Here is a 24,813-nt window from a genome sequence, read left to right as displayed (position 1 = left end):
GAAGTTTCTATTTTTTAAAAACTTGTGGCAGTTCATGAGCTGAGGTCTCGAGAACATATTTGACACTCACATTTCTGTGTAAATTTCAAGTGGCATCTTCCAATACTGAAACCTGAGGCCTACGTGGAAGTGCCAAAACCTGCAGTTCCTTTAATGGCCACTTGAGGCTGGCTCCAAACGCAAGTCAGAGAGAACATAGAGAGGGGCGACTTCCTATATGCTGCACTGTAATTGGCTGAGCACCGGCCGCCATTTTGAATGTGTGTAACTGGGTGTTGCTATAGACGCACAATAACGGTCTTTGTGTCACTCTAGAGTCGTATTAGAGACAAAGATTTCTGTTTATGTGCATTTTTCATGACCATGGATCACAACTATCATACCAGCAACACCAGAAAAACATCAAGATCTAAAGGAACTGAATGCTCGGCTATCAATTGCACCAGGTACACTAAAACAAAGAAGGAAGTGGCATTCTACTCCTTTCCAAAGGGTATTGTTAAGAAATTATTTGAACCACCGACATCAATCAATCAATCAATCAATTTTTTTTTATATAGCGCCAAATCACAACAAACAGTTGCCCCAAGGCGCTTTATATTGTAAGGCAAGGCCATACAATAATTATGTAAAACCCCAACGGTCAAAACGACCCCCTGTGAGCAAGCACTTGGCTACAGTGGGAAGGAAAAACTCCCTTTTAACAGGAAGATACCTCCAGCAGAACCAGGCTCAGGGAGGGGCAGTCTTCTGCTGGGACTGGTTGGGGCTGAGGGAGAGAACCAGGAAAAAGACATGCTGTGGAGGGGAGCAGAGATCGATCACTAATGATTAAATGCAGAGTGGTGCATACAGAGCAAAAAGAGAAAGAAACAGTGCATCATGGGAACCCCCCAGCAGTCTACATCTATAGCAGCATAACTAAGGGATGGTTCAGGGTCACCTGATCCAGCCCTAACTATAAGCTTTAGCAAAAAGGAAAGTTTTAAGCCTAATCTTAAACGTAGAGAGAGAGACATCAGTAGCCTTTTTGCTTAACGATTCCCTTATCGGTCCTTCAGAGTGGCCGTTGTTTTGGGGGTGTTGGTCAGGAAATGATCATTTCTCTCCATGGATTACAGACCCTGCAGCGGGTATGCTTGCTTTGAACCTTGAACCAAACAAAACAGTAATTCGCAGATCGAAGCAGTGCTTCGATCTAATGCTTTGTTGATTCATTGTTTTATTTCGCTTTATCTTAATTTCCCCCCCTAAAACCCTAAAGAGCATATGTCTATGAGTAATATTTACCTTTTTTGTTAAACCGACCTGCTATGGTCTTCTGAAACCGTTGATGTATTTTATAACTTAAAAACAGGACAAATGCTAACACGTTAGCATGTCTATGGCATTTTCAATGTTAAAGTTGATTAAGCTGTTGTAGCTGTCAGCACGTTTGTGTGCATTTGTTTTCTGTATAAAAATAGCTCAGTGTTTGTTGTCGTAAAGAGTCAAATGTATTACAAATTGTAATATTTTTAAATTTGCTTTTGTTTATATATTAATAATAACAATAGCAACAACAATAATAGTAATAATAACTAATAATGCAATACAATACAATTTAAAGAAAGAGACAAAAAGAACCTGAAAAAAACACAACAGAACATATAAAATTAAATATAAAATATAAAACTAAAAATATAAAAGATCAGGCTTCCTTGGTTATAATATACTTACAGCACTTTATTTTCCACTCTATACACTCCACAATCATAACAGCTGTTTAAATAAATGTTTGTAATAGTAGTTCCTTGAGTTCTAAAGTCAAATAGTGCATTACAGTATCTTGTAGTACGCTCAAGAGAAGTTTTTTTTTACAAAACATCACTCCACTGCAGCAGCCAAGGTGCCCCAGTTACACACAATCAAAATGGCATCCAGATTACATCATTTTGGAAGTCGGCCCTTTTTATGTTCTCTCTGTGCAAGCCACTCCCCATAGAAGCCCATGTTAAAATGTCCAACTTTGCAGCAGAAATAAAGTGTATGGCCTGCTACCATATATATATATATATATATATATAATTAGTCTTTCTCAAGTTCCCCCTCCATGAAAACTGTACAGGGAGTGAATCTTTATATAACTCATCCGTTTAAGATATTTTAAGCCATAAAGTCACCTTGAGTGACAGCTAGAGTGCTGGGTTGAGGGCTGCACTAGTAAGTGGCAGCCAGCTGCTGTGGACTCAACTGTTTGTCCTTTTTGAGCATTTTATTGCAAATATTTGAGATAATTCAGCTGATTGAGCAGCCCTAAAAAGTCTGCTCCAGTATGAAAAAAAAAATGGTCATGTGACTCATGGTGCCATCTTGGGGCCAGAATAGCATTCGCTGTTAATCTGTCTGCATGTAAATCCACCTATTTATTTATTCACTGAAAATGCCAGGTTGCCGTGCATTTGGATGTACAAATAACACAACAAGGGCTTCAAGATGTACAGATTCCCTTCAGAGCCTAACAGAAGAAAAATGTGGGAAAATAAAGTCAGCTGTGTGGGGAAGCGACATCGTCAAAGTTTTGTGAAGTAAATTTATTGTTCAGTCCCATGTACAGTAAAACTCAGTCATCGTATCACAGTCACCGGACAAAAAAAGTCCCAATGTTTTTGTATTGTTTTCCTTGTAATAAACTCGTATATAACAGATTTTCGCTCACATCGATTAAAATGTCACGTCCGATCGCAAGGTATTTCCATTAACCCCCCACCCCCGCCCATTTTGGCTTGTCAGCATTTCACAAATAAAAAGTGAAATTTCCCATCGATGGAATATACAGGGTTAGAAGGGGCTAAAAACCCAGAGGATGTGGGACCGGAGTGATTTCCATGATTAAAAGCCCGACTGTTTGTTTTTTTCACACCGTCCTCAGACTCGGACCTGCAGCGTGGACGTGCACCTGTTAAATCAGACAGTGCAAAAGGCTATTTGACACTTTCTGCTTTCACTCCTTAGTCTCCCATCATATTTAATAGTTTTTGCAGTGCGCACGCTGGATTACATTTCGGGATCACAAACATTTGGCAGAAAAGTCCACACATTTACAACACTGAGTCAGAAAAAGAGCAAATTGTACAGCTTACCTTGACTTGGAGGTGATGATTATAGAAAGAAAAGCTTGCTGAGGGTCAAATTAGTCCCGAACAAAACATAATCAAGTGACAGAGAACATTAAAACTGTCACGCACGTCTGCATCATGACATGGAGTTACAGAGCTGCAGAAATGTAAATCAGGCTTTAATGAATTAAACAAATCATCATAAATTGTAAATGTATTTAAATTTGATAGCTTAACTATTTTTATCCAAGGCCAACATATGGCCATCGGGTATTGCGAAGACCTGGCGTCTGTCTGTCTGTCTGTCTGTCCGTCTCTCTGTGTGTGTACAGCACAAGTCCAGTTCTATTACTGCCACAGTCTTCAAATTCACAGGGAACATTCTTGGGACACAGACCTTGGACAAGTTTGAAGATGGCTGACCTTGACCTATGTAAGAGGTATTTTAAGACATTAAAAAAAGTTGCATTCTGTACCTAATTTTATGGCATGATCTCGTGGACATTAGCGTGGTGACATCACTTCCTGGTGTTGCTAACTGCTTACTTTGCTTAATTTTTGGTTAGAAATAACACGTTTCTCATATATTATGTAAAAGCTAGCGAGAAATTAACACTTCTAAAACTGAAAACTCTGTTTTGTAACCTGATAACACCTCTGGAAGGATTTACACTCCATTTAGCAGATGTTAGTGTGGTGACGTCACATGCTGCTAGCTAGGTGGAAACTATTTCGTTGTGTATAAATATAACCTCTTTAGTAGGGGAGGTGATGGTCTAGTGTTTAAAGCGTTGGGCTTGAGACCAGAGGATCCTTGGTTCAAATCCCAGCCTGACCAGAAAATCACTGAGGGCCCTTGGGTGAGATACTTAATCCCCTAATTGCTCCCAGTGTGTACTGAGTACCTTGTATGGCAGCACCCTCACATCGGAGTGAATGTGAGGCATTATTTGTAAAGCGCTTTGAGCATCTGATGTAGATGGAAAAGTGATCTGCTAATGAGAATGGATGGCAAAGCAGTATGTATGGGTATGAGGTGAGTTTATCACCTGTAATACTTTAAAGGTGGTTGCGGAAAGGACACGTTGTGTGACCACGGCAACTGTCTTGCATGTTTATTTTTACTGAGCTGCAAGGTGACACTGAACAGTGACGACAATGAAATACACACAGATGTGAGATGTAAAAAATACACATAAAATCCAACCTGACTGTTCTCACGCTGGTTCATTTTACAAGGGATCTGATATGTACGGCTGGTCCCCAGAGTTATTAACTTCACAATCATAATGTTCCACTGATGTAAAGTATTATTTGTAATGGTCAATGAAGTACATTGGTTGCTGCATGTGGAAGTGTTTGTTTCCTGTGCCCACTATGTACATACATTACTTAACAGTACGGCCACTGAGACTGGACATAGGAAGGCAAACCTGTCTTACAGCATGAATAGTAAATCAAATCAAATGTAAATCAATACATGCACTAGATTCAATACTATATGTAAAAGTAGGGCAAATCTGATGCCAAAAATCAGGTTCGGCTTATTGATTTTTTTTTTTTTTTTTTTTTATGTTTTTTAAATAGAGACAGTCTATAATAGCTTACTTAGTAGACATATTCAGCCCTATTTCAATAATCTAGAGCATAAATTAAAGTGCACAGTGCAAGTGCATTTGGGCCATGTCCAATAAACTTTGCTATTTAAACCTTACTGAGTCACAGAATTATTCATGGATGTATTTTGAATGAAATATACATTGAAGAACTCAGATGTTCACCGGTTACAGGGGTGTGCTTGAACCTGGGGCTGTGCCATTCAGACAGTGACTCTTTGAGAGATGTTCTGACAAGTTACCATATCTGTGTGCAACATGTCAAAGCGTAAGACTGGAGAGAGGCCACCAAAGCTCCCTGAGGTGAAGCGGTTAAGTGAAGCTTTGTATAATTCTATTAGTATACAGGCAGTCCTGCCCTGAAGCTTTCAATCTGCTTATCTTCCGAAGCCTTACTGAGAATCAGATCTTAACTCCCCTTCAAATGGACACCAGCCCCTCACAGATTACTTCGCCATCTGTTGCTGGCACACACTGGACTGGGACAATGCAGATACACATATGAAAACTGGGGATGTCCCATTTTAATGACTAATCTGACATCAGTACAATTTCGGACTGACTAGTTGTAGTCCACTTTAACATTCACCTGCTGGATGTATTTTCAACCTTTTGTCTAAGTGAACACTGGAGTACATACACAATTTTTATGCTGCAACATTTTTTCACGGTATAGTCCGACAATTCTTTGTTGTGCTTTTGTTTATTTTATTTGCACTGCATAGCACTGGACGTGTATGGTGCATCCAGGAAGTATTCACAGCGCTTCACTTTCTCCACATTTTATGTTACAGCCTTATTCCAAAATGGAGTAAATCAATTTTTTCCTCTCAAACATGCTCACAACACTCCATAATGACAACATGAAAAACTTTTTATTTTTAAATTTTGCAAATTTATTAAAAATAAAAACCTAAGAAATCACATGTACATAAGTACGAGGGCTGTCAATAAAGTATAGGTCCTTTTTTATTTTTTCAAAAACTATATGGATTTCATTCATATGTTTTTACGTCAGACATGCTTGAACCGTCGTGCGCATGCATGAGTTTTTCCACGCCTGTCGTTGACGTCATTCGCCTGTGAGCACTCCTTGTGGGAGGAGTCATCCAGCCCCTCGTCGGAATTCCTTTGTCTGAGAAGTTGCTGAGAGACTGGCGCTTTGTTTGATCAAAATTTTTTCTAAACCTGTGAGACACATCGAAGTGGACACGGTTCGAAAAATTAAGCTGGTTTTCAGTGAAAATTTTAACGGCTGATGAGAGATTTTGAGGTGGTACTGTCGCTTTAAGGACTTCCCACAGTGCGAGACGTCGCGCAGCGCTCTCAGGCGCCGTTGTCAGCCTGTTTCAAGCTGAAAACCTCCACATTTCAGGCTCTATTGATCCAGGACGTCGTGAGAGAACAGAGAAGTTTCAGAAGAAGTCGGTTTCAGCATTTTATCCGGATATTCCACTGTTAAAGGAGATTTTTTTAATGAAAGACGTGCGGACTTTTGATGGCTTTCAGTGGAGTGAGTATATGAGAAATTGTTTAACAGCTGGACATGTTCCAACTTGTCCTTAAGGCTTCCAACAGAGGTGTTTTTCCTGTGGCGGAGCGTCGCGGCGGCTGCGAGCCGACGCTGCAATCCGTCCGCACGTCTTTCATTAAACAAAATCTCCTTTAACAGTGGAATATCCGGATAAAATGCTGAAACCGACTTCTTCTGAAACTTCTCTGTTCTCTCACGACGTCCTGGATCAATAGAGCCTGAAATGTGGAGGTTTTCAGCTTGAAACTGGCTGACGACGGCGCCTGAGAGCGCTGCATGACGTCTCGCACCGTGGGAAGTCCTTAAAGTGACAGAATCACCTCAAAATCTCTCATCAGCCGTTAAAATTTTCACTGAAAACCAGCTTAATTTTTCGAACCGTGTCCACTTCGATGTGTCTCACAGGTTTAGAAAGATTTTGATCAAACAAAGCGCCAGTCTCTCAGCAACTTCTCAGACAAAGGAATTCCGACGAGGGGCTGGACGACTCCCACAAGGAGTGCTCACAGGCGAATGACGTCACCGACAGGCGTGTAAAAACTCACGCATGCGCACGAGGGTTCAATCATGTCTGACGTAAAAACATATGAATGAAATCCATATAGTTTTTGAAAAAAATAAAAAGGACCTATACTTTATTGACAGACCTCGTATTCACACCCTTTGCTCAATACTTTGTTGATGCACCTTTGGCAGCAATTAAAGCCTCAATTTTTCTTGAATATGTTGCCACTAGTTTGGTGCACCTACCTTTGGGCAGGTGCGCTGGGCCACTCAAGGACATTCACAGAGTTGTCCTGAAGCCACTCCTTTGATATCTTTGTGTGCTTAGGGTCACTGTCCTGCTGAAAGAGAACCGTCACCCCAGTCAGAGGTCAAGAGCACTCTGGAGCAGGTTTCATCCAGAATGTCTCTGTAAATTGCTGCATTCATCTTTACCTTTATCCTGACTAGTCTCCCAGTTCCTGCTGCTGATAAATATCCCCACAGCAAGATGCTGCCACCACCACACTTCACTGTAGAGATGGTATCTGATTTCCCATGACATTCACACCAAAGATTTCAATCTTTGTCTCATCAGACCAGAGAATTTTGTTTCTCATGATCTGAGAGTCCTTCAGGTGTCTTTTGGCAAACTCCAGGCAGTCATGTGCCTTTAACTAAGGAGTGGCTTCCGTCTGGCCACTCTACCGTACAGTCCAGATTGGTGGATTGTTGCAGAGATGGTTGTCCTTCTGGAAGATTCTCCTCTCTCCACAGAGGAATGTTGGAGCTCTGACAGAGTGACCATCGGGTTCTTCGTCACCTCCCTGACTAAGGCCTTCTCCCCAATCGCTCAGTTTAGACAGGTGGCCAGCTCTAGGAAGATTCCTAGTGGATCTGAACTTCTTTCATTTACGGCTGATGGGGGCCACTGTGCTCATTGGGACCTTCAAAGCAGCAGAAATGTTTCTGTGCCCTTCCTCTGACTTGTGCATCGAAACAATCCTGTCTCGGAGGTCTACAGACAATTCCTTTGACTTCATGCTTGGTTTGTGCTCTGACATGCACTGTCAGTTGTGGGATGTTATATGATGACAGGTGTGTGTCTTTCCAAATCATGTCCAATCAACTGAATTTACCCCAGGTGGACTCCAATTAAGCTGTAGAAACATCTCAAGGATGATTAGTAGAAACAGGATGCACCTGAGCTCAATTTTGAGCTTCATGGCACAGATTGAATACTTATGTACATGTGAGTGCTTAACTTTTTTATTTTTAATAAATTTGCCAAAATCTCAACAACAACAAAAAACTTTTTCACATTATCATTAAGGGGTATTGTGTGTAGAATTGTGAGGGAAAAAAAAATGAATTTCATCCATTCTGGAATAAGGCTGAAACATAAAAAATGTGGAAAAAGTGCAGCACTGTGGATACTTTCTGGATGCACTGTAAAAAGACATGGTGCTCATTTGAGGCTGCAAACAGATAATTTTAATTTCGTCCTTCCCCCAAGACCACACAGATAGAGCACAAAATGGAGCAAGGAGTCGGTCAAATGGGATAGGACTGACAAACATATACACTATGTGTATCCATACATACGCACACGCACACACACTCACATGACACAAAAGGAGAGTTGGTGCCCTGAGCAGAACCACTAATATGCTGCACCCTTTCTCTCAATGCAACTAACCCTGCTTCTGTCTTTCTCTGAATCGCTGTCTCTCTCATTAAGAAACCATTAGAGAGAAGGGCAGTGTGAGACCACATGACCCTGTCCTGACCCCTGCAACACCCCTGAAAAGAGGGAGGAAAGAAAGGGGGAGGCAAATAAGGGGCAAAAGATATAAACACAGAGTCAGACAGCAAAAGGGGAGGGAGCGAAAAGGAAAAAAGGCAAGTAGGTGAAAGGGATAGATGGGGCAACTATGAGATAAGAAAGCAAACTCTGAGGCTCGAAAGGCGAGGCAAGGGCGAGGAAGAAAGGCGTATGATAAGTATGCTGTGACTTTAGTAGAAGGGGATAATTTGCGAGTGGAGGGAAAGACGGCTAGGCTGCTTCCTTAGTCGGACACAGGAATGTACAACGGGCGGATCCAGTGTGCATATGTGTTTCAAAGTGTTTGTGAGAGTGTACCAGACAGGAATCCCTAACCCCCACAGACTGCGGCTCCACTTATCAAGGCCTACAGGGGTATGGAGTGTATGGGGGGGGGCTGCAGAGGGCCAAAGGGGTCTGTGTGTCCTGTGCTATCAAACACACTCCTGCCACACACACACACACACACACACACACACACACACACACACACACACACACACACACACACACACACACACACACGCACACAGACACAATGAACCTTGAGTCTGGGAGGAACTATGGGAAGGCCAACCAGTCTAACCACGAACTTTAAAAAAAAACCTACCAGGGTCACAGAGGGAGGGAGGGAATAGGGGGATGGGTAACGGAGGTAAAAAAGGACGGAAGAAGCAGCAGGGAGGAGAAGTGGGAGGGAAAGTGGACTGATGGAGGGAGCAGTGATCTGTCAAGCAGCAGACTTATTGCCCGCCCAGTAATCTGAGGTACAGTGTTTGTTTACTTTTTGTCCTCATTTAGACACAGGGAGAAACCCATAAGGGGGTTGCTGGCAAACCCTTCAAGCCCGTTTCCCCAAACCCATTGTGTGCGGAGTTCAAAATAGCGCCTGGCTAACCAGAAAACTCCCAAAGGTTTCTTTGGTGACAACTTAAATACAGCTATAAGACTCACAGAGCACCTCTTTTTATGAGCAGCGAACAAAAGATTAACATTCTCTGAATAATCAAATTCCTCCTTTCATACCGTCAAGGCTGAGTGTCTGTAAAGTGTGTGTCTCTCTCTGCGCCGTGACAGCATCTGATTCTCCTCCTCAAGCCAACAGAAACATTTCAATCCCACACACTTAACACTTATACAAAAGGGGTGATGCGATGTGATGTGCGTGTGCGGGCGCACAGGAGTTATGTGCCACTGTGAATGTGTGCCACGGTCTATTCAGTCTTGGCCCTATCTTTTATTTAGTGAGTGGGGGCTCGGCTCTAAAGGAATGACGAGACTCAGAGTTGTACCCTTCCTTTGCTTTTCTTCCTCGCACAAAGACGGGCAGAACTCAGGACAAAAGATCCAATTATGAGCCAGTAAAAGCAAAGCAACACAAACGCACAAGTCACGCACACAAATGTGCCCACGCACTCAAAAAAAAACACAACAAAAAAACAAGCAAATACACGCTTGCACAGTTTAATGCCCTTACTGATCGTGAAGGGGGAAAACTGACAGCACACTGGGAAAAATTCAGCTCCAATAAGGATGTTTACTGATCTTTTAATTTCCCTTCTAACTGTCATGGACATGCATCTCAGAACATCACAGTTTGGAACTTTGTCCCTACCTTGAAAAAAAAAACAAAAAAAAACAACCTTACGGTGGTAATCAGGGTCTTGCTGTGGCTGTATAAAATTTTCTTTTTTTTTTCCTGTTGCTATCGTTGACATAGTTTGGCAATCCCTTACATTTCTGTGGAGTCCGTGAAGTTGTTGTCCATGCCAGGGAGGATTTCCTGCCATGCTGCAGTGTCTATGGTGATGTTACAGTTGTTCACATCACGTCGTACAAACTGTGCGTGAGATCACATTTGTCAACAACCGTGATCTTCACATACCAAGTTTATCTTGATTACTTCCGGGATGCATGTATGTGAACCTCAGAACAAGACCTTACTGACCTTACTGTTTGTTTAGAAACAACTACAAGTTCATGACAGTCATTTGTTTCAAAGATATACAGCTGCTTAAATTTAAACCCTTCATATAAGGAAGTAGGGCAGGTAGCTTGGGGGATAAATAGCTGGGCTGTGTCCCTGGGTTTGCTCATGTGGACGCTACCTGTCTGTGTTCCTGGACAAGACCGTAACCTGTGTTGGACTGGTGCCCCATCCAGGGTTGTCGACTGTCATCTGTTTCACGTCACAGTCTGGAGATAGGCACCGATGGGCCTCAGGGCCTATGTAGGACTTCTTCAAATAAGGAAAAAAAGATTTTAAAACTCCTCCCACAAACAGTAGGTTTAATTTATTTTCAAATATATCCAAAACATTTGGTGTAATTCTTGTCTAACGTGATCAAAAATCTCTCTTTTTTGATAAAGTTGTTTATTTTTTTTCTTCAGGTTAATAGCCTGATGTCGCAAAGGTTTGTGTGTGGTTTGTCGTTCAGGACACAGAATCTTTGCAGTTGCTGTTGTGCCCTTTTCAACCACTTCTACGCACATAACTCCATAGAATAAAACCAAATTTTCTCACAACAATGATGTGCAACCCCCCCCAACAAACCCACCCTCCCACCCATCCAATAAAACCTCTCATAGTCATTGCTGACATTTCTATACAAGCCTGTTGCTCACTCAAGTAGCAATTGCATGCATTCAGAGTTCTCTAAATAAGGTAAGTGATCAGGGAAAAACTACGGCAGAGGACACTCGAGTCAACAGCGGTCAAGCCTGTATGTTTTATGTCTCACAGACACACAGAGCAGGTACTCAAAAGCACAGGAGTAGATTTGAAGTTGTTTTTGTGTATTTCTGAGTTGAGAATTATAATGAGGTGGTGTGTGTGTGTGTAACAATCAGGGTGAGTAAAGTGTTAGTAAACAGAGACTTACACGACAGGGAGTGTCCTCCTTTAGGTAGGTACTCGTACAGCAAGGGGTTATCATCTCCCATCATCTCAGCCCGCAATGACAGCAGGCTGTTCTTACTCATCAGTGCCGCCTTCAGATTGGCTACCGATGAGATCGTTCCACCCCGGCTCCTCCCCAGGCTCTTCCGAATCATTGGGACCCAGAAAGCCAGTCTCTGTGGCGAGAGCTTCTTCCTGTTTGAGGAAGAAGTCAAGGCGTTCGCCGCGGCTGTCTGAGCTGTTGGGTTCAGCCACGTCGGCTCCTGAATAGAAACAGAAGATGGGTGAGGTCCTTCTGCTGCTGTTACAGACCAACAGTGTCAGGGTTTAATAAAGACCGCAATCTAAGTTAGCGGTCAAACACCTACTATTTCAGACACAGCACTTTCATCTCAGTTTGACATGTTCCTCTAATGTATAGTGGGTGATTCTTAGACTACGGGCACTTATTATGTCCTTTGATCATACTGTATGAAAAACAGAAAAAAGGGGAAATTTCACACTTTTATAGTTATCTTTACAATGAAAGTGTTTTAAGAAATTTGTTCTAGTAGTCTATGATGACTTTTTCACCTTTTTTCAGCATCATTATATGCAAATATTGCCGATTTGTGCTTGTCCCACACCCAGACTTTTGATCTTCAATGATAAAAAATGGTTAAAAAAACATTTTTTCTAATGTTTTAAAATATCTCTGAATAAATATCAGTAAAATAATCAAAATAACTGGGGTATTCAATGTCATACAACTGTTGTGATTTTTTAAAACAAAATGTAGTTGTCCCACTATTGCCGTAATTTCCACCACAACACTGTAATGTCCCTTTAAACAGTTTGTATGAAGATTGTTTGGGTAGTTTCTATGGAGATAAACAGTGACATCAGAGCACATGTATATAGCGCCAAATCACAACAAACAGTTGCCCAAGGCGCTTTATATTGTAAGGCAATGGTGTGGTGGAAATTACATTTACAAGGCCAATAGTGCCCGTAGTTAAAGAATCACCCATGTCCAAGTCTGCCCACTTTCCAACTTCGCTTAGAGACCTGATGTTTAGACTTGCTTGCTTTGCCAACATGCTACTTATTGTAAAGGTCAACAAAAGCCTTCATGATCTAAAAATGGAGATACATCAAGCACTGCTGCTTCTGCATCATCAAGTTTGAAGAAGATTTGTAACTATAGGTAGATGGATTGTTTGACAAAAAAGGAAATTAAGTCATAAACTCAAGGAACATAATCAACAATGGCAAACAAATTATTGAACACCTTGCACCAGTTCTTGTTAGCATTGGAGCTGAGAGCAGGTGGGTCTCATCATCGTGGGACTCCAGTCAGTAATTTACAACATTTTTTTTCTTTACCTTATTTGTGTTCTGTAATTATTAACATCACACTTTTGCAATACTCAACAACAGTACAATGTGACAGCTTTCAGACAGTAAGATAACACCATGCTAAGGGTCTGATATCATCCTATTTTGATTTATTAATCCTTTATGACCTACAGCAGTTTCTGCAATTTCTGTCTCAATTATATACCCGAAAGTAAAGACGTTCTACTCTTGCACACATGATACATGATTGATTTGGTTTGCACTTTTTAAGATTTCTGGAAAATTAGTTGATATTAACTTTAGATAGACATTCTCAAGTTGAGCATTGATTAAATGAAAAGGTTTCAGTACACAAAGGATTGTAGTGGAAGTTACACTTTTTAATGGTTATTTAAGGAACACAAGCCAGTTTATTTGGAACAACGTTTTCCATGTGCTAAATATGTGAAGTCGAACCAGAGAAAGATCTGGAATTACTGAAAAAAAAAATGAGCCAAACCACTATTGTGTACATTTGGTTACAAAATGTATATGGTGTCTGTTTTGGCCCCAACCAAATTCAGCACAAAAAAAATCAAATTCACACAATTTTCCACAGACCTCATCCCCCCCAGTTGATGATACAAGCACCAAATTTGGTTTCAATACTTCTAAGTACTTTTTTCAAGAAAGAAAAAAAAAAAAAAAAAACAGCCATACAAAATTTAAATTTTTAATTTTTAGGGGGAAGGATACTGAAGTCATTGTCTCATCTTCTGGAATTTTCCCATCTTCACGCAAACTATCACAGTCTGTGTGCTAGCCTGACCTACCTGCAAGCCAATGGAGTTTACTGGGGTGTGGCCATTGCCGTGCACAAGCAACTACTTAACCACAAGAGTTAAGCAGAAAAGTCCAAAACAGCTGATTGAGCGACTGCTCCCACCACCGCTGCAGCGTGGGCTTATTAGCCCCGGTCTCACCCAAAGTTATAATGTGGCGCAAATCTGTCCGAAGACGCTTTGCTTCTGGAAGGGGACCTCAGAACCCCGGAATAAGATCACAAAAGAAAGAGGGAAAGAAAAGTTCTTTAAATAAATACCATAACATGTTCTTTACTGGAAAACCACACTTTTTTAATCTAATCTTTATTTAACCAGGTTCATCCCATTGAGATCAAGATGTCTTTTGGAAGGGAGATCTGGGCAATTATAAAGTTTCATATTCACCTAACTTGCATGTCTTTAAATGTGAAAGCCGGAGCACCCAGAGGAAAACAACGTAAACACGGGAAGACCATGCAAACTCTACACAGAAAGGCCACAGGTGGGAATCGATCCCATGACATTCTCGCTGTGAGGCAAGAGTGCTAACCACTAATCCACCGTGTCGCCCATGAATGAAGATGGAGGTTTTTTCCCTCTATTTGGAAGAAACCTTATTTGGACTTATTATGTCCACCAAGGATGTAATAATCATCTGTGTGTATTTGTTTGTCTGTCTGTTAGCAGGATTACATCAAAACCTCTGCACGGATTTTGACAAAATTTTCACCACAGATCAATATTAAACCATGGATGAATCCATTAAATTTTTAGAGGTGATCGGAATCCGGATTCAGGATCAAGATTTCACTTTATATAGGCTTTGAAAGATTACATAAAAAAAAAATTACTTCACAGATTCTCACCAAATTTGCACCACAGATAGATATTTGGGCATGGAAGACTCCGCTGAATTTTGAAGGTGATCTGGATCCGGATTGGCGGACGTCAGAAATCTCGGATTGCTCTTGTTTGGAATTAGAAGGACAGGTCTTAAACAAGAAGAAGATTAATTGTGAGTTTTATAAATGTAGTAAAAAAGGAGTTTAAATTATGTTGTACCTTCACCTCACATATGATCGTCTGTTCAGTTACTGAAAGAAGGAGTTTGCTCGCATTTGTGCCCCAATAGTAACATTAATTAGCTTGTTAGCTGTGCTCCTTATAAATGAATAATATAGTGACTTAATCCATTTGGCCACTTCTTGCATGAAGTGATAAATGTGACTTAATGCCGGTGCGACGTATATACTTTTTTTCTCTTAAAGAGGCATTTTTAGACTAATGCGACTTATACGCCAGTGCAGGTTATACTCTGGAAAATACAGTATCATGGTAATGATACATGTCGCAAATGTGCAAACGTGACATACAGGGTGTCGGGAGTGCCTGTGAGCTCCTCCAGTTCTACAGGGTTAAAAATGGTTGAGATGATTTCACGTCATCTGCTTTGTGCTATTTCTGTGTGATGGGTGTTTGAGCGTTAAAGCTTTCAACCATAATCAAGGATTCTTTTCTTTCAGCACAAAACAGATGTCATTTGGAGATCCACAGGATTGTTCAAACCTTAAAAGGTATCTTCCATTTTAAAATACTGCACAGGCTATATTTAGAAAGACAATTTTCTGCAGTTAAAGCTCAATAAAAGTTCATTTTTAAGAAAGATGCACGTAATTTTTTTAGCGTAAAATAGACTGCTGGGACATTTGTAGTGTTAAATCAACTCCATGACTCTATTACAGTTCAAGAGCTTGAGTTAACACTACAAGAGTATATTGACACTATTTGAGGAGGGATCAGATGTGAGGCATCTATTTTACTCTGCAAAAACTAGTGTGTGATTGCAAACGGTCATCAGACACAGTGAACGTGAATGTTTTTATTCAGTACTTCAGATACCAACTGGAAGCCAGAATACATTTTCTCAGAGTTGGAGAAGTCACCAAAGAAAAAACAAACAAACAAACAAACCCTATCATCTTTGGATTTCTCAATCGCTTTCAAATCACTGCTGGATAAAATAGGAACAGTGGTCAAGCTAAACACAAGGTCGATTTTACACTTAAAAGTCGACAGTTTGTCGATGTGAGTCGATTTAACCTGACAGTGGAAACAGCTTGAGTGAAAACACAAAACCACCGTATCAAACCTATTCTTTCAAACCTCTCAGCCGAGTCATCGTTTCAACCGTGTGTTTTCAGCAACGTCTACCAACACGTCACCGCTGTGATTCATCTCTCTCTCTCTCTCTCAACTCCCAAACGCACCTCATCACCACCAGTCAACAAAGTACAGAAGGATCATAAAGAGACACAGTGTGCTTTGGGACTGCGTGTGTTTAAGCATCAGAGTGTGCAGAAGAGCTGTCAGCGGGAGACACGTTGCTGGAAGTTACACTGTAGATCTACATGACTGTCAGATCGCCACCGCCACAACATACACACAATATGGGCAGTGCAAACGCACTTCTATGGGCTTATGAATGACATTTATCTGCCAAGACCAGACCAAAACTACACTGTGTGCTCATCACTGCCTGAGAGACTTTGAAAGAATTGCCTACACCTTAAAGGTGATAGAGAGAGGTTGAATGGGGCATTAATCCTTGTTCTGTGATGTGATATGTAGCCCAAAAAAAATTGGTTGGGTCTGTAATGGCTCAGAACCTTCCTAAAAGGCTCTCTGAAACAGCTATGTTACTATGCTGGGTTTAGAATGCCTCGTTTGCTTTTAATGGCGTCGTTTCGGAGCTTATTTGGCAACCTCATTATGAAATGCACGTAGGCATTGGCGCTGATCGGTTGCCGTTGTTTGATTGGCTGCCCTTGCTCTCACTGAAAATGCCGCTAAGAGGATTAGGAAAGTCTCCGGTTCAACTCAGAACAGAATGAAAATGATCGCTGATTCACTCATTTCGCTGTCAATCAAAAATGGATTCAGCCTCAGACAGACCATCCAATCATCATGCAGAAGCTGGGCGTCCGGGCCAGCCGAGGCCAGCCCACTGCCCCATAGACCCCCAGACACGCAGAGCCTCCGATGGGCGGGACAAAGCCCAGCATTTATCCAATGACTCGTCTCGTTTTGCTGCACTTGTGTCGCTATTGAAGTCTGTGGACGACGGTTTAAAGCGCTGTGAAGCTGCGGGTTTGAGTGAGAGGAAATCCGCGTCGTTACCAGTGATAAGAAGCTGATTCTGAACAAAAGTTGAGCGCGTTGTAGCGAAAATGAGACGACAGTAATCTTCACTAACTTATTTAACAGATCACGTTTCAACATTGCTGTTGAGTGATAAATCTTGTTCCTCGCCCACCAACATGAAGTCAGCCAGAGGCTGACTGTGACATAAACTCCAGTCACAATATAATAATATAATAAAAAACGATCCGAAATAAATTTAAAACAAAAGAAAATGTGATACTCACAGGCTGTACTGATTGCTGGGTTGATTTTGTCGCAAAGTCGGAACTGACCCTCTACTGAGCATTAAATGCCGACTGAAGCCAGCTCGAAATTGTGCAAGGTTTGTGAAACAGTCCTCCGTGAAATGCGCAGAGCAACGAAATAGTCGGCGGTTGTATGTCCTGGGGATGCGGTTAAAAATGAATAAAAGCCATTGATTGCGTACACTGCTTTTCGTGGGAAGAATATGTAAAGATCGTAGTCTGCTAAAACAGTCTGGGAAGGCACACCTGTAGCTCGACATTGCTCCTCTTCCAGTGTAAGGAATGGGTGGGCACAACCTTATGAATAATTAATTTCGAGGGGGCGTGTGTGAAGGGGGGTGGGTGTGTGTGTGGGGGGGCTATTGGTGAAAAAGTGACGTAACTTTTCTCTCAAAAACGGATTGGCCTGTTTTCTAGGGGCAATTCAAAAAGGAGAATACTTGAAACAGAGGTTCTGAAACTTGCCGGCACTTCGTGTGTTTTCCCCAGCGGGGAGATTCTGAACTAACACCAAAAACATGAAAAAGATGATTTTGATTCTCTATCCCCTTTAAACAAATGTGCACATATGAGCACATACAAACATAAGAAAACTAATGCTAGCTGCCTTTAGGAAAGTTTGCATAATTATGTGTGACTGTTCTGGACTGAAACCTCCAAATCCAAAAAATGAGGTGGGCTTCATAGATAATTGGCAAAGCTTCTGGGGAAAACCTGGTCTTGTTAGGAGAGATGGCATCCATCCCACTTTGGATGGAGCAGCTCTCATTTCTAGAAATCTGACCAATTTTCTTAAATCCTCCAAACCGTGACTATCCAGGGTTGGGACCAGGAAGCAGAGTTGTAGTCTTACACACCTCTCTGCAGCTTCTCTCCCCCTGCCATCCCCTCATTCCCCATCCCCGTAGAGACGGTGCCTGCTCCCAGACTACCAATAACCAGCAAAAATCTATTTAAGCATAAAAATTCAAAAGAAAAAATAATAGCAGCACCTTCAACTGCACCACAGACTAAAACAGTTAAATGTGGTCTATTAAACATTAGGTCTCTCTCTTCTAAGTCCCTGTTGGTAAATTATATAATAATTGATCAACATATTGATTTATTCTGCCTAAGAAACCTGGTTACAGCAGGATGAATATGTTAGTTTAAATGAGTCAACACCCCCGAGTCACACTAACTGTCAGAATGCTCGTAGCACGGGCCGAGGTGGAGGATTAGCAGCAATCTTCCATTCCAGCTTATTAATTAATCAAAACCCAGACAGAGCTTTAATTCATTTGAAAGCTTGACTCTTAGTCTTGTCCATCCAAATTGGAAGTCCCAAAAACCAGTTTTATTTGTTATTATCTATCGTCCACCTGGTCGTTACTGTGAGTTTCTCTGTGAATTTTCAGACCTTTTGTCTGACTTAGTGCTTAGCTCAGATAAGATATTATAGTGGGCGATTTAACATCCCCCACAGATGCTGAGAATGACAGCCTCAACACTGCATTTAATCTATTATTAGACTCTATTGGCTTTGCTCAAAAGGTAAATGAGTCCACCACCACTTTAATCATATCTTAGATCTGTTTATGACTTATGGTATGGAAATAGAAGACTTAACAGTATTCCCTGAAAACTCCCTTCTGTCTGATCATTTCTTATAACATTTACATTTACTCTGATGGACTACCCAGCAGTGGGGAATAAGTTTCATTACACTAGAAGTTCTTTCAGCAAGCGCTGTACTAGGTTTAAGGATATAATTCCTTCTTTTGTTCTCTAATGCCATATACCAACACAGTGCAGAGTAGCTACCTAAACTCTGTAAGTGAGATAGAGTACGTCTCAATAGTTTTACATCCTTGAAGACAACTTTGGATGCTGTAGCTCCTCTGAAAAAGAGAGCTTTAAATCAGAAGTGCCTGACTCCGTGGTATAACTCACAAACTCGTAGCTTAAAGCAGATAACCCGTACGTTGGAGAGGAAATGGCGTCTCACTAATTTAGAAGATCTTCACTTAGCCTGGAAAAAGAGTCTGTTGCTCTATAAAAAAGCCCTCCGTAAAGCTAGGACATCTTTCTACTCATCACTAATTGAAGAAAATAAGAACAACCCCAGGTTCTTTTCAGCACTGTAGCCAGGCTGACAAAGAGTCAGAGCTCTATTGAGCTGAGTATTCCATTAACTTTAACTAGTAATGACTTCATGACTTTCTTTGCTAACAAATTTTAACTATTAGAGAAAAAATGACTCATAACCATCCCAAAGACGTATCGTTATCTTTGGCTGCTTTCAGTGATGCCGGTATTTGGTTAGACTCTTTCTCTCCGATTGTTCTGTCTGAGTTATTTTCATTAGTTACTTCATCCAAACCATCAACATGTTTATTAGACCCCATTCCTACCAGGCTGCTCAAGGAAGCCCTACCATTATTTAATGCTTCGATCTTAAATATGATCAATCTATCTTTGTTAGTTGGCTATGTACCACAGGCTTTTAAGGTGGCAGTAATTAAACCATTACTTAAAAAGCCATCACTTGACCCGCTATCTTAGCTAATTATAGGCCAATCTCCAACCTTCCTTTTCTCTCAAAAATTCTTGAAAGGGTAGTTGTAAAACAGCTAACTGATCATCTGCAGAGGAATGGTCTATTTGAAGAGTTTCAGTCAGGTTTTAGAATTCATCATAGTACAGAAACAGCATTAGTGAAGGTTACAAATGATCTTCTTATGGCCTCGGACAGTGGACTCATCTCTGTGCTTGTTCTGTTAGACCTCAGTGCTGCTTTTGATACTGTTGACCATAAAATTTATTACAGAGATTAGAGCATGCCATAGGTATTAAAGGCACTGCGCTGCGGTGGTTTGAATCATATTTGTCTAATAGATTACAATTTGTTCATGTAAATGGGGAATCTTCTTCACAGACTAAAGTTAATTATGGAGTTCCACAAGGTTCTGTGCTAGGACCAATTTTATTCACTTTATACATGCTTCCCTTTGGTAGTATTATTAAACGGTATTGCTTAAATTTTCATTGTTACGCAGATGATACCCAGCTTTATCTATCCATGAAGCCAGAGGACACACACCAATTAGCTAAACTGCAGGATTGTCTTACAGACATAAAGACATGGATGACCTCTAATTTCCTGCTTTTAAACTCAGATAAAACTGAAGTTATTGTACTTGGCCCCACAAATCTTAGAAACATGGTGTCTAACCAGATCCTTACTCTGGATGGCATTACCCTGACCTCTAGTAATACTGTGAGAAATCTTGGAGTCATTTTTGATCAGGATATGTCATTCAAAGCGCATATTAAACAAATATGTAGGACTGCTTTTTGCATTTACGCAATATCTCTAAAATCAGAAAGGTCTTGTCTCAGAGTGATGCTGAAAAACTAATTCATGCATTTATTTCCTCTAGGCTGGACTATTGTATTTCATTATCAGGTTGTCCTAAAAGTTCCCTAAAAGCCTTCAGTTAATTCAAAATGCTGCAGCTAGAGTACTGACGGGGACTAGAAGGAGAGAGCATATCTCACCCATATTGGCCTCTCTTCATTGGCTTCCTGTTAATCTAGAATAGAATTTAAAATTCTTCTTCTTACTTATAAGGTTTTGAATAAGCAGGTCCCATCTTATCTTAGGGACCTCGTAGTACCATATCACCCCAATAGAGCGCTTCGCTCTCAGACTGCAGGCTTACTTGTAGTTCCTAGGGTTTAAGAGTAGAATGGGAGGCAGAGCCTTCAGCTTTCAGGCTCCTCTCCTGTGGAACCAGCTCCCAATTCAGATCAGGGAGACAGACACCCTCTCTACTTTTAAGATTAGGCTTAAAACTTTTTTTGCTAAAGCTTATAGTTAGGGCTGGATCAGGTGACCCTGAACCATCCCTTAGTTATGCTGCTAAGACGTAGACTGCTGGGGGGTTCCCATGATGCACTGTTTCTTTCTCTTTTTGCTCTGTATGCACCACTCTGCATTTAATCATTAGTGATCGATCTCTGCTCCCCTCCACAGCATGTCTTTTCCTGGTTCTCTCCCTCAGCCCCAACCAGTCCCAGCAGACTGCCCCTCCCTGAGCCTGGTTCTGCTGGAGGTTTCTTCCTGTTAAAAGGGAGTTTTTCCTTCCCACTGTAGCCAAGTGCTTGCTCACAGGGGGTCGTTTTGACCGTTGGGGTTTTACATAATTATTGTATGGCCTTGCCTTACAATATAAAGCGCCTTGGGGCAACTGTTTGTTGTGATTTGGCGCTATATAAAAAAATTGATTGATTGATTGAAACCTCCTGACATCCTAATACATGAATTTACTCTTTGAGAAAACCAGAAATCTAATGAGAATTAAACAAAATGAGACAAACAGGGGTGATGTGAGGGCATGGAGGACAGGAAAAGAGTAAGAAAGCAAAGGAAAAAGAGGAGTAAGGAAATGAGTGGAAGAGAGAGAGAGAGGAAAATAGGCCTATTGTTCATTGTAACTACAGTCAGGTAGCGTTAAACGTTGCTGTGCAGCCCCCGTGCTCGTCTGCTGCAGGACAGTCAAGGTGACAGAGACGGTAGTTTGCGTCTACGTCTGGAATACCGATGGGTATCCAGACTCTTCGCAACCTACTGGGTCAACGCCGATCTCGCACACACTCCCACTACCATCACTCATTTCTCATGCTCGGTATAGATAAATGTCACAGATCAGATGGGATGCACATACGTTTTGTATGCGCAGTTGCACGTACAACATAGATCTGAAAGGTTGTAGCGATGCGAGTGGATATGGAGGACGGACATTAAAGAGGGACGAGGTGCAACAGATAAGAGTGACACGCAGGGATGACAGCAACCTACCAGGACACAAAGGAAGGAATAAGAAGAGGAGCTGGAGGATAAGTGAAGGAGAGAGGAAGCACGCATGGAGAGCAAGTAAAGGAAAAAAAAGGGAGGGCAGAGAGAGTACAGCGGTGTTGAGCTCCGGAGGAAGCGGAGAAGATGGCACACAAAACGTGCGCCTGAATCTCAGCACACCCCCACACAAACGCCCACAAAGTTAATTAAAGAGGGGGTGTAGGGGTTGGTGCAAAGGGGCACGAGGTGCAGGAATTCATTAGAGCTCTGCCCCCTCCTTCAGCGGGCAGCGCAGCCGCTACAAGAGTCAATCAATAACATAGATCCGCTGTTGGACAACAACAAACACACATCTATGGAGGAGGAGAGCCAGACAAATGGAAGAGAGAGGAATCAGAGGACAGAGAGAAAGAAAGAGAGAAAAGACTGTCACCTCTGACCCCCCATTTCACTCCACTCATCTGTTCATTGGACGAGTGAGTGACCCCTGATCACTGTCCCCAGCATCCCCTGCACGTGCGTCCACATATGGAACATATCCACCCTCCTTGAAGATGTGCAGTAACAACACTTCAATCACAAAATGCAAAAAGCTCAACCAGCTGTGAGTTATGGAGAGCGATCGCTGCACGATGTCCTCACACTGGAACGAAAATGGAGTAAGTCTGTTTTGCACAACAGTGGATCTCTCTCTTTCTCTCTCTTCTCTCTGTGTCCTGCTGACACACATGTTCTGAGGATTTGCCCACACCACCCAAACTGGAATATTAGAAATTACAATTCGGCTGACCACAAACGGGCTTGGGTGCCAAATAATCGGAATACGCCACGTAATCCTTCTCCGCTAATGTGAGCTTTACCGGCCTGCGTCGATGGGGTGTTACTTAAACCTCATCCTGTTCTGACAGATAAAATCATTTACCACACCACAGTCGCACCTAATCCCATGCACGCGGCTTACGGATTTCATCATACAACTGGCGGGTTTCTCTGAGGATTTGTACACACGCATATTATGGCGTCTTTCAGAGGCAATAGGTTTATCTGGAGTTTTAGAGGCAGCGTGGTTACATCATTCCTTTGTGTACATAAACTGAGTGCTAACGTATGTCGTGAGCCAACCTTGGAATTTCAAAGGGTGCAGGGGATATGCCTTTGAACTGCACAGTCAGATAAAATACCACAAAAATGCAAAAAAACAAAAAAAAACAAAAAACCCAAATATGATTATCATATATTTTTTCATAGTTTTCGTTCTTCTGTCTGTGCAGCGCAGTGGTCTCTGCAGAGAGAATGGAGTTTTCATTTTCCCCTTCATAAAAGAGTCCGAATAATTTTGATTTCTGCTTTCTGAAGAGATCCTCCGTTTAATTTGGTTGCCATGGCAGCCAGGCACCCTTGGCTTCAACATTTATGCTAAATAAAACCCCCTTTTAAAAGGAGAGACAAATATGTGGAAATGGTGGTTCTCTTTGTTCGTGTGTGTATGTGTGCATGCGCGCACCCGTGAGTGTGAGCAATGCTGCGAGCTACGTGGGGGTTTGAATGAGGGAAAAAGGCAAAATTGGACTTGCCTTGGACTAAAAGATGAACTATGCTTCAAATGTTTTTTGAGGGATGCTGCATTGATCATCGAGCATTGAGGGAGTTATAATGGACAGCAGAGACGGCGCCACATGCGGCGGCTGAAGACAGCGCTGTGCGTCTGATTAGTGTGCTTTACGAGAGGAGTCTTGTTATTAGAGAGCGCCACAGAAAGGAGAAGGCCTGAGAAGGGAGGGAAGGGTCAGCTGGCCTAGTTTGACCTCTGACCTTCTGTTCTGACTGTGCTTGAGGCCTCCAAATTAGGCCAAGAACTGTAGTGTGCGGGAGTGTCACGGCAGAGTGTCTACTTTTCAAAAAATACAGGGATTTATTTTTTTAAACAGAAAAACAGATACACGCTGCAAACTCCCCACTCACTCACTTAATCGCGCAGACACGCGTGCAGCCTGGCTTCTGACAGTTCTGGTCAAGCACGCGTATTAACACAAATAAAAAGTTGGACTGACCAGAAACAGTAGCCAAACACAATGGAGAGAAAAAGTCCAGAGTGGTTCGGAGTTACTGAGGCTTTCTGACCACAAGAGAGCTGTCAGAGAAGAAAGTGCAGCTGTGTGCACGTTTGAGTGCGGCAGTGCAAACAAAAGGAGAAAGACTGTGTTTCAGTGTGTGAGTGAGACTGAAACGAGCTTCGACTCCAAGCTGCGGTCTGGTTAACGGCCGGGCCGACCCCGGGGCTGCACGGGGACAAGGTGATACAAGAGCCGTTTGTTCACGTGGTCCCGCTTGCTGTACTGTCTGCACAACTTCACAGCTACGCGTTCCCAAGCCGCTCGTGCCGTGCGGAGAAAAATGCAAGACTCCTTCGCCTTTCTGCAAACAAACACATTTTCTTGTGTCATTAGCGTGTTTGTCCTCGAGTGGACAAAAAGGGGAGTGAAGGTGGATCGTGCTTCCTCAGCATGCCAGAGTTTGAAAGGGTAAAAAAGTAATTTCAGCCGAGAAGGGGGAGTGAAGCATTAAAACAGCTCAAGAATTCAGAGGCAATTTAAAAAGCAGTGTGGGAGAAGGGAATGAAAAAAATGCTGGTTTAAAAAGGAGGGAGGATGGAAAGTAGAAGAGGTTGTTCTTCTCTCTTTGTCCATCTCCCTCACTTGTTCTCTTTATCGTTCTCTATGCTGTTTTTTTTTTTTTAGGGACTAGCCGGGCCACAACCTCCAGGAGAGATAGGGAACGGTGGGTGGTGGTGTGTGTGGATGGGGAGGGCAAGCATAAATCAAGCAGAGCCTGAAGGCTTTGGAGGAGGGAGAGAAAGAGGGAAGAGAGTGGTAAAGGACAAGGAAGAGAGAAGGAGAGAGAGAGAGAGAGCTGGGGATGATGGTGTGGTCA

The 24,813-nt window shown here is 42.0% G+C and overlaps 1 protein-coding gene across 1 annotated transcript in view; it reads right to left on the bottom strand.

The window, feature by feature from the left end:
- Positions 1–11,530: 11,530 nt before the first annotated feature.
- Positions 11,531–24,813, bottom strand: part of zbtb46 (zinc finger and BTB domain containing 46) — a 144,945-nt gene continuing 131,662 nt past the window's right edge. Inside the window, exon 4 of the mRNA XM_034171501.1 lies at positions 11,531–11,718. Coding sequence (XP_034027392.1) covers positions 11,531–11,718 — 188 coding nt within the window. The remainder of the gene's footprint in view (positions 11,719–24,813) is intronic.

This window comes from Thalassophryne amazonica, chromosome 6, assembly GCF_902500255.1.
Source record: "Thalassophryne amazonica chromosome 6, fThaAma1.1, whole genome shotgun sequence".
Taxonomy (NCBI): Eukaryota; Metazoa; Chordata; class Actinopteri; order Batrachoidiformes; family Batrachoididae; genus Thalassophryne; species Thalassophryne amazonica.
This window is presented reverse-complemented; position numbering and strand designations above follow the sequence as displayed.